We start from the raw sequence: 10,738 nt of genomic DNA on the forward strand, positions 1-10,738 counted from the left end.
GGAGTCACAATGGCCACTTACCCCCGCAGAGGGCGCTCATCACAGAGGAGTCACAATGTCCACTTACCCCTGCAGAGGGCGCTCATCACAGGGGAGTCACAATGGCCACTTACCCCCGCAGAGGGCGCTCATCACAGAGGAGTCACAATGGCCACTTACCCCTGCAGAGGACGCTCATCACAGAGGAGTCACAATGTCCACTTACCCCAGCAGAGGGCGCTCATCACAGGGGAGTCACAATGGCCACTTACCCTGGCTGAATAACCCCCCCAGTGCACCAATCTGAAACCCCAGAGATCCCCAACTCCAGAATCAGATTCATCACAACAATCCCGGGTCAGAATCTGCCCGCTTCAATAAATCCAATGACTGAATGTCCGGGGTCTTCATGCTGCTGCTCCTTCACTGTCCAATCAATGACTTTCCCAACTTTCCTTCACTTTGCCTATGGCAGCAAAGAGATTCCTGCTACTTCCAGGTATAGAGGAGCATGTGACCTGCCCCATGTGACAGTGCTGGGCCAATCACCAATCAGCAGGTGTGATCACATGACAACAACCTATAGCCCTGAGCCATCCCCAATGTGACCATCTGGGCGGCTCCTGGAGGGGGAACATGAGCAAGAGAGGGGTAAGAAGGGGGCATTAAAGGGAACCTGTTTCAGCATGTATGAGTAGAGCATGGGTGCGCTATAAAGAATCTGCCCTCCCAGTGGGGTAAAAACACCTCAGGGGCAATTCTGTGTCCGGTTAATACCCCTAAATACAGATATCGCCATCAATGTTATTATTCAGCATAGAGAACCTGCAGCTTCTACACATGCGACCCGCATTGTATGCAATATCCAAGCTCCCACGTATGAAGGGGACCCCCAATATCAGCACACATGGCCCGGGGAGGGGGATGGGGCAGTACCGGCCAGGTGGCAATACATATGTGAGTTCCCACAATCCCCCGCTCACCTTCTCAGAGCGAGCACACTGAGGCTGTCCAGGCTTGAGTCTGCGCTTGTGTCCGGGGGTCCTGCGGAGAGACAGAAGGGGGGTCAGGTGAGGAATCATTGGAATACCCCAAACCCGTCACTGCAGGTAAAATAAGGAAAACTCTGTCTGCATTGGCCGGGAATCGAACCCGGGCCTCCCGCGTGGCAGGCGAGAATTCTACCACTGAACCACCAATGCTGCAGATGTTGGGAGTTGTGGTCTCGTCCAGCAAGTTCTGACACACGCGCCACATCAGCGGCCCTTACACTCAGCACAGGCTGCGACATTCCAGATGTTCTCCGGGACTGGGGGTGTCAGGCATTGGTGGTTCAGTGGTAGAATTCTCGCCTGCCACGCGGGAGGCCCGGGTTCGATTCCCGGCCGATGCAGACCATGTTTTTGTATTTACCCGTACAAGCGGGTGTTTATTTTCCTCTTTTCCATCCGATTCCTGGAGGAGGGGAGGATGATGGGATGAATGCAGCTAATGGTGACCACATGTGTAAGGAATGGCTGGAAACATCTGCAGGGGTCAGACATCGGGGCCACGCTGAGTACTTATAGATTTATCCCCCCACCGATCTCATGGGACTGCTGACCCCCCCCCCCGCCTGGGGTAACACTGCCATACTACAGAACATGGGGCCCCTAACTTCTAATAAACTGAAAAGATTCCTCATAACCTCCTCACACACGACATTACTAGAGCTGCCCCCATTCGCTGGAATGGTCTCCTCCTATTCGGCCTCTACTTTAAAGGAACCCTCAGAACCCAACCCTTCCCCCTCACCTACCCGTCTTCTTCTGTCTCCTAAACCCCTCACCCACCATTCCATATCCCCCTCCTATTGTGTGATAATTCCCCCACCTAATAGATTGTAAGCTCTTCTGTCCTCTCCTGTGTCACTGTCTGTATCTGTCTGTCATTTATTGTACAGCGCTGTGTAATATGTTGGCGCTATATAATTACTATTTTGTAAGAACATGAAGAATATAAAGTTACCGTTGTGAGCCCAGTTATGTCAGATGAGAGATTACTAGAATGACAGAGAGCAGGGCCGGGGGAGGGGCTGAGGAGGCTCCACCCACTACAGGCCACCTGCAGGAAACTACAGAGGGGCGGAGAGCAGACCAGTCACCCTGCACAAGGAGTAATATCAGCAGTGAGCGGTCTGTATTACAGGAAGGAAAACATCTGACAGATCTGAAGATTTATAAAACAGACATTAGGATCTTCATAAGAAATGACAAAACTCTGTCCAGAAATTATTGGAATGTTTCAGAATCTTAGATTTGTCCTCCTCTGCAACAATCACCATACAGTTACAGATGTTATTGGGTTGCTTTATTAACGATTCCAGGTGTAACTGTGTGAATGTTCCTGGATTCATCACACACACAAGAAGGTGAATAATCAGGAAGGGGGGGGGGGGGATTTGTAACGAGAGATTTCCCGCTGGAGTTTATCATTATTTGGATATCTGCAGCCTTGTCAGGGGGGTGAAAGGGGTCCCCGAAATATTCCCGAGGAGGACCAGAGACGGAATGAATGGAAAGTTCAACCAGGTGAAAATTCATCAGGAAAAATATGAATATGAAAGAAGGAAATGAAGAGCCGGGGATACAAAGCCAACTGGCAGAGATACAGACGGGGCAAAGCACTTCCCATCCTCTTGTCCATACAACATTAATTAGCCCTGGCTGGGCATGACATTGCCCCTAGAGTACGCTGACCCCTGCAGGAGAATGTTGGAACTTCATATTGAGATATTAGAAATATCTGTGGAGTATTGGGGGGATCTCACACCATATTACCTCCGACCTATAAAGCCATGGCTGCTTCTAACTATTCCAGCAGCTGGCCGCCTATTTACACCAATGGCTTCTCGGTGATGGGCGTGGCTTGTGTGATCATAACGAGGACGTGGTTGGCTGGTTGTCAGAGCAAAGAGCGATCACAATTAGGTGTCATCAGAAACATCAACAATTGCCCCAAGACAAGGGGGGGGGGGGGTTCATTCCTATACATTTGTGACCATGCCGGCTTTATTGCAGGAAGGGTCAGACGATGTCTTCCTATACAATCATCATACTGCCCCCCATCATCTCTCCTGATGGCATTTCCGGGGGCAGATCAGTGTTGGTACATTCCAGCTCCCCCTGTGAATGCCAGGACAGAATGAACTCCCCGGTGCCAGCCTGAAGATTGGGCCAATGAAGAGAAGGAAGAAGATAGCTGTACCCACAATGGAACGGGGAGTATGGACGGGGTTCAGTTCCCTATTAAAAAAGAAGGCGGACACCCCCTTTAGGAAGACCCAGTAAGAGAAAGGCTTGCAGTGACACACAAACCATGAGAAATCCCTCAGGGTCTCAGATTTCCTCCAATCATCAGCCTCATACACGATTCAATGGTAAATTCCCCCCAGGACAAGGAATCCTTCTGTTATAAAGCGGGAGAACTATGGAAAAATAAAACATGGTCTGCATTGGCCGGGAATCGAACCCGGGCCTCCCGCGTGGCAGGCGAGAATTCTACCACTGAACCACCAATGCCTGACATCTCCACACCTGGATGTAACGGGAGAACATCTGGCCTGTGCTGAGTGTAAGAGCCAGTCAGAACTTGTGGGAAGAGACCAAAACTCCCAACATCTGCAGCATTGGTGGTTCAGTGGTAGAATTCTCGCCTGCCACGCGGGAGGCCCGGGTTCGATTCCCGGCCAATGCAAAGATGGTTTTATTTATTGGACAAAGTTATATAAAAGTCAGGAGATTATATTTCATTGCTCATACAGTTTTATAGCATAAAAGTTAGGATTGGATCAGAGATGATGAGAAACACCAAACAGAACCAAAACCCAAATCATAGGAGTGTACTGCATACAGTGAATGTCCAGGGACCCTTCCTCAGGGTAAATGGGTCCGATTAAATCTATTGTATATGCCATACAAAGCAGTAATAAGCACAGACTCGAAAACCCCCCCCCCCCCCCCCCCCCCCCCCCCCCCCCCCCCCCCCCCCCCAAAAAAAAAAATAAACACACCATAGACCCCCCCCCACAGCCCAACCTACACACCACAGACCCCCCCAAAAAATAATAAATACACCACAGGCCCCTCCACACACACACCACAGACCCCCCCCCCCGCACACACACCACAGACTTCCCACAACCACACCTACACACAACCCTAACACCCCACAGAACCCCCGCAAACAACACAACAACACAACAACAAACACAACACAGCTGCCGCCCCCCCCCCCACACACACACGCACACACAGCAATTGGACGAGCCAATCACCCCACACACAGCGAATGGACGAGCCAATCAGCCCATACCATGCAGACCGTACACCATGATTGGAGGAGCCAGTCACCCCGACTCCACACAGACTGCAAACGATGATCAAATTTTCATTCTCAATTGAAAACTAACTGCACACAGAAGAGTTGGATGAGCCAAATGCCCCGAATTACCCCGGTCACATGACCATCACAACACACACAGGGTTTGAACGCTCTTACTGTGACCGTCAATGGCTGAGTGTGTCTGGGAATCATCCTCGGATGGGGCATTGGGTACCACACTGGAGTCATCACTCTCATCATCCTCTGGGGTGACCAGCTTCATCAGACTCTGATTACAAACATTGGCCACCTCCTTGATGTCTGGGGGTGAGGGTATGTAAGGAAAGAAGACAAAGCCAATGACCTACTAATGACTTCCTCACCCGCACGGCTGCAAAAACATTTCTAGAGCTGCCCCCACTCTCTGGAATGGGTTCCTACTTTCTGCTCATTTATAACTGAACGCTTCCCCCTCACCTACCCGTCTTCTGCTGTCCCCTAAACCCTCACTACTTCCCACCATTCCATATCCCCCTCCTATTATGTGATACTTCCCCCACCTCCTAGATTGTAAGCTCTTCGGGGCAGGGTCCTCTCCTCCTCCTGTGTCACTGTCTGTATCTGTCAATTATTGTACAGCGCTGCATAATATGTTGGCGCTATATAAATACAGTTTATTAATAATAATGCCCTCCCCTATACACACCACAGGTAAAGGATACTCTTCTTGCGGTCATCGTAGGACAGACAGGGCAGAACAGCTGTAAGAATCCCGGAAGAATAGGGCAGCATTACCCGTCCTGCCAGCTGCAGGAACTCCCTCATCCAGGACATGGCCGTCAGCTGGATCAGATCATCTGTGAATGTACAGAAAGAGAGAATGCAAGGCCCAACCAGGGACAAATCACCTATATCTGCCCCCGATCATACATGCTGTGTGTCCAGGCTCCCCATAGGGGGCACCAGAGCCAATAGTGGTTTGTATCCCCCATTGTAAGTAATGGGGGGACACCCACCTGAGTACAGGTATACAAATGTTGCACTGGGAGACTTACCTGTGGACTGACAATGAATCACAAGAATATTGGCCATTTCTGCAAACTTCACACTGTCAGGAAGTTTCTTTATCTCCTTCAGGAATTCTCCCAGAGACACCTCACACCTGCAACATGGAAGCCATAGTCAGTATGCAGTGCCTAGCAGTCCCTGCAGCACACAGGAGGAGCCAATCACCTTACAGAACACAGTCCTAAGCAATGCACAGTCCCTGCCTGCTCTCAGCACATCAGCACCCGCCGGGACTAGGGCTCACCCCAGGAGAGGACATCTGGTGGGTGACAACACAACCACGAGCTTCTATAGCCACCTTACCAAGATATTCAGGCAGAGGGTGCCGGGTCCAAGGATGATCCCCAATATTGGCTGTACTTTCACACTCCTCCACCTTCCTGCTATATATTATTATACAGGATTTCTATAGCGCCAACATATTATGCAGCGCTGTACATTAAATGACAGACAGATACAGAGAGTGACACAGGACCCTGCCCCAAAGAGCTTACAATCTAGGAGGTGGGGGAGGTATCACACAATAGGAGGGGATATGGAATGGTGGGAAGTAGTGAGGGTTTAGGAGACAGAAGGAGACGGGTAGGTGAGGGGGAAGCGTTGGGTTCTGAGGGCAGAAAGTAGGAGCAAGCCGAATAGGACGAGGAGGATCAGCTATACTAATAATTCGGTTCTATTGATCGCAGAATATCCCCTCTACTTACATCTTCCGGATCTCTTTACTGTTATCCCCCAGAATCTGGAAGAGACCGTCCAGGATTTCTGGCAAATACTCCAAAAGATTAATGTCCGGAACTGACTCCAATACCAGAATCTGAGGGCAGAGCAAACAATCATCACCCAATATATATATATATATATCACCCCATATAGATATCATCACCCCATATATATCATCATCATCATATATATATATATATATATCATCATCACCCAATATATATATATATATATCATCATCACCCAATATATATCATCATCACCCCATATATATATATATATATATATATATATCACCCCATATAGATATATCACCCCATATATATCATCATCATCATATATATATATCATCACCCCATATATATCATCATCACCCCATATATATCATCATCACCCCATATATATCATCATCACCCCATATATATCATCATCACCCCATATATAGATCATCACCCAATATATATATCATCATCCCATATATATCATCATCACCCCATATATATCATCACCCCATATATATCATCACCCCATATATATATCATCATCATCCCATATTTATATCATCATCATATATATCATCATCATCCCATATATAGATCATCACCCCATATATATCATCATCACCCCATATATATCATCATCACCCCATATATATATCACCCCATATAGATATCATCACCCCATATATATATCACCCCATATAGATATCATCATCACCCCATATATATATCATCACCCCATATATATATCATCACCCAATATATAATCTATCTCATCATCATCATCATCCCATACAGATCATTACCCAATATTTATATATTATTATTATTATTATTATTATTATTATTATTATTAATAAACAGGATTTATATAGCACCAACATATTACGCAGTGCTGTACATATCATCATCATCACCCCATATATATCATCATCATCCCATATAGATCATCATTGTTACCCCATATAGATATCATCACACTGGCAGGAATCCACCCAAAATTCAACAACTCCCTACAGGACCATCTCACAATTCCCAGAGTCCCTCCAGAGCCCGATCATTTCAGGGGTCTCCCAGGTCTTCAAAAACCCCAACAATGGTATGATCCAGCCCAGGATCCCCCCACAGCCCCAGATTACCCCTTTAGGCCCTACAATACCCCCACAATGCCAGGTGCCCCCCAATGCCATAACCCCTCCCAGACCACCTTGTACCCTCTGCCCATTAGGAGTAACCAGATTGAAGCTCTATAATAAGAATGGCCGATGATCACTCACCCAGGAGATGATGAATTGCCGAGCATATTGATTGTTGGAGTAAATTCTCTCACGCAGAAGAGGAACAAAACTGACCAGATCGAACTTGTTACTCTCCGTCACAATATCCTGCAATGATTGGCCGAGTCATCTTACAGGTACACCCTATCATCACATGGTACAACCTATACAAGGCCTTTGACCTGTCATATTTTATTCTAAAAATGAGGCCCCGCCTACAGCCATCACCCTGTCCTATTGGAGGGCCTCAGTAACCAATACTGGGATTTCATAGGGCAAGGAAAGGCTGATGGGTGTGGTCTGCACCAGACTTCCAGTACTAAAAACATGTCCGACCAATAATAGTGACCGCAGGTGTCATGTGACCTTAGGTAGGAATTCAGCTTTGAAAATTATTTGAATATTCACTGAATATACCCCACAGAGGGGCAGAATGTGCGTCTAACCTATCCGGCGGGTACAGATCAACGTTTCTCAATCCCCCCCAGCAATGGTAAAACTGCCCCCATGTGACCCCAGCAATGGTATAACTGCCCCCATGTGAATGGTATAACTGCCCCCATGTGACCCCAGCAATGGTATAATTGCCACCATGTGACCCCAGCAATAGTATAATTGCCCTCATGTGACCCCAGTTAAGGTATAATTGCCCCCATGTGACCCCAGCAATGGTATAACTGCTCCCATGTGACCCCAGCAATGGTATAATTGCCCCATCACCCACCTTCAGCAGCCGATCCAGCAGCTCAGATCCACTCTTCACGTTCGGATCGGGGTCAGCCGCAAGCTGGAGGAAGATAAGATCACTCAACAATTCCTTCCAAATACACATTATGAGGATTCGGCAGTCCCCGCCCATGCAGAGACCTTCTATCCAATCACAGCCTTACATCCCACCCACGCAGAGACCTTCCATCCAATCACAGCCTTACATCCCACCCACGCAGAGACCTTCCATCCAATCACAGCCTTACTCCCCGCCCACTAGGAACCCCCTAAGTGCCACACCCACTCCAAACAGACGAATAGAGGAAATATATTCTCTGCAACCACAAGGCTGCCCATAGATGTCAGATGGGTGAGGACCCCTCGGCATCCTCATCTGATGCTCACAGATGCCTGGGCGCAGTACAGTGATCCCGCACTCCTCGGCTCTCATCACCAACCCCTGATAATTGTGAGGATTGGGAGTGCGGCCTGTGATTATTGAGCCATGTACAGCTGCCTGAAAATATTTCTGAAACAACCCCAACCAGGCCCCCGAGGACCCTAAACATCTCCAAAAATCCCCTCCCCACTGGGCCCCTAAAACAACCCCCCTTTCCCATGGACAGGACACATAATGCTCCCCCGTACATACAAACCCCAAAACGATACCTCCAATCTGCCTGACCAGCCCCAGAACAACCCAACTGCCCCAAAATGTCCCCCTTCCCCCAAAAAGGATCAAAATCCCCCTTCATTGGGCAGATTGTGAGACCCCCCACACGTCCGGTGACCCCTTTACCTTGCTGAGACCATCAAACAAAACATTGAAGTGAGGCAGAACGGAGCCCCGGGCCACCTTCACAATGTTATACAGAGCCTCACAGGCGTAATAGCGCAGCCGGCTGTCCGCATCATTGAAGCAGGTGAGAACAGGCTCTATAAGTTCCCGCAGGTACTGGCCCGAGTCCTGCCGACAGAGAGGAGGATTACCGGATCATCAAATATTACCCCTGCAGAGCCCTTCATACCCCTCCTCCACCCCCAATACAGGGTGATGGGAGGGGTCGCTGCCATGGCCCAGGGGGGTCAGGTGATAGGAGGGTGCCTCTGCCATGGCACAGGGTGGGTCACATAATACAGGGGGTGTCTCTGCCATGGCACAGGGTGGGTGAGTAAGTAAGTAGGGTGATGGGAGGGGTCGCTGCCATGGCCCAGGGGGGTCAGGTGATAGGAGGGTGTCTCTGCCATAGCACAGGGTGGGTCACGTGATACAGAGGGTGTCTCTGCCATGGCACAGGGTGGGTGAGTCAGGTGACAGTGCGCAGTCTTACTTCTCGATCTCCAGGGCCGCCACCTTCCTCTTCTCGTACATCTTGTCGGTCAGGGCCCGGACAATGTTGGGGGTGAGGGGTGACAGGTCCCGCTCCGCGTTCATCTTTTTCACCGGCCGCCACAGTCAGTGCCCCGCCCCTTTTTTATCACATGACCTGCGCCGGCTGTGGCCGCTGTCACGTGTTCCTCGCCCCTTAGACCGTCATGTGACCGTATCCTGCCCAAGACCCAATCCCTCGCGCTGCTCTGATTGGACAATCCTACTGATCGTCTTTATGTTCCACGCCCATTTTAGTGGGCGGAGTGATGTCTGTGAGAGAAGTAAGGGACTGGGCGGGAATAATGTACTCAGGACCTAAATAAGGGGGCGGGGTCATTGTTTACCTTAGGGCTGTCAGGTGGGGCCCCTTGGGGCAATATTGTGGCTCAGAGGTGTCCCCCCAGTACCTCAATCTCCCCCCTACCCTACAGCAGGCATCTCAGGGGTAAAACAGTCAGAAGGGAGCCCCAGAATCTGCCCCTTCCCCCCCCTAATAGAGGAGCCCTTTGGGGGTATTCAGTCATACACAGACCACCAGGAAGCATGCTGCCAGCCTTCATTGCCAGGAATGAACCAATCAGCATCATTTGTATTTCTTTTGGGTAAAATTATTTTTTCTGATCATTTAGAGATCAGTTTATAAATCTGTAAAATTATTTATAGAATGATAGACCCTGCAGGGTGGGAATTCAGAGCCTAACCTGCTGACCCTTTACTATCCAATGAGAGGGCCAGATACTGCTGATGTGATCCAACATGCCGGCCCTCTGCAAGACACCAGGGGGCGCCAGTACCCTATCACCTGTGATTAGGATGAACACGCGGCAATGAAAATCCATCCATAGAGGTTAGGGCTGCAAATGGCAATTTCTTCAATTAGAGATCAATGGTCTGGGTCTGGTAAGGTTTAGGGTAAGGGCAGGGGTAAGAAATATAGACCGGTAGATTTAGTGATTGGGACAAGGGTTTGGGGATGGATGAGGTTGGAGATTGGGGTTACATAGTAGATTAGGTGGAAAAAAATCCATCAAGTCCAACCACTAGGGAAATAAACATATCCCAGATATAAATCCCTATAAGACATAGCTGATCCAGAGGAAGGCAAATAAACCCCCGGGTACAATTTGCTTCAACAGGGGAAAATAATTCCTTCCTGATTCCATGAGACAATCGGATGTTCCCTGGATCAGCAGTCACTGTTATCTTTACTTTAAATCCTTAATCCCCAGTTATATTCTGTGCTTCTAGAAATC

At 48.9% G+C, this 10,738-nt stretch overlaps 1 protein-coding gene and 4 non-coding genes across 5 annotated transcripts in view; 2 read left to right on the forward strand and 3 right to left on the reverse strand.

Annotated features, from left to right (window-relative positions):
* Positions 1-7,429, reverse strand: part of VAC14 (VAC14 component of PIKFYVE complex) — an 18,735-nt gene extending 11,306 nt beyond the window's left edge. Inside the window, exons 1-6 of the mRNA XM_072421751.1 lie at positions 7,406-7,429; positions 6,114-6,223; positions 5,397-5,503; positions 5,064-5,198; positions 4,519-4,662; positions 963-1,023 (exon numbers count right to left, since the gene is read on the reverse strand). Of these exons, the coding sequence (XP_072277852.1) occupies positions 963-1,023; positions 4,519-4,662; positions 5,064-5,198; positions 5,397-5,503; positions 6,114-6,115 (449 nt within the window). The 5' untranslated portion in view covers positions 6,116-6,223; positions 7,406-7,429. The remainder of the gene's footprint in view (positions 1-962; positions 1,024-4,518; positions 4,663-5,063; positions 5,199-5,396; positions 5,504-6,113; positions 6,224-7,405) is intronic.
* On the reverse strand, positions 1,111-1,181 carry TRNAG-GCC (transfer RNA glycine (anticodon GCC)). The gene has a single exon. It is a non-coding gene; the product is annotated as a tRNA-Gly (tRNA).
* On the forward strand, positions 1,302-1,372 carry TRNAG-GCC (transfer RNA glycine (anticodon GCC)). The gene has a single exon. It is a non-coding gene; the product is annotated as a tRNA-Gly (tRNA).
* Positions 3,469-3,539, reverse strand: TRNAG-GCC (transfer RNA glycine (anticodon GCC)). The gene has a single exon. It is a non-coding gene; the product is annotated as a tRNA-Gly (tRNA).
* Positions 3,644-3,714, forward strand: TRNAG-GCC (transfer RNA glycine (anticodon GCC)). The gene has a single exon. It is a non-coding gene; the product is annotated as a tRNA-Gly (tRNA).
* Positions 7,430-10,738: the final 3,309 nt, after the last annotated feature.

This window comes from Pyxicephalus adspersus, chromosome 9 (assembly GCF_032062135.1).
Source record: "Pyxicephalus adspersus chromosome 9, UCB_Pads_2.0, whole genome shotgun sequence".
Lineage (NCBI taxonomy): Eukaryota > Metazoa > Chordata > Amphibia > Anura > Pyxicephalidae > Pyxicephalus > Pyxicephalus adspersus.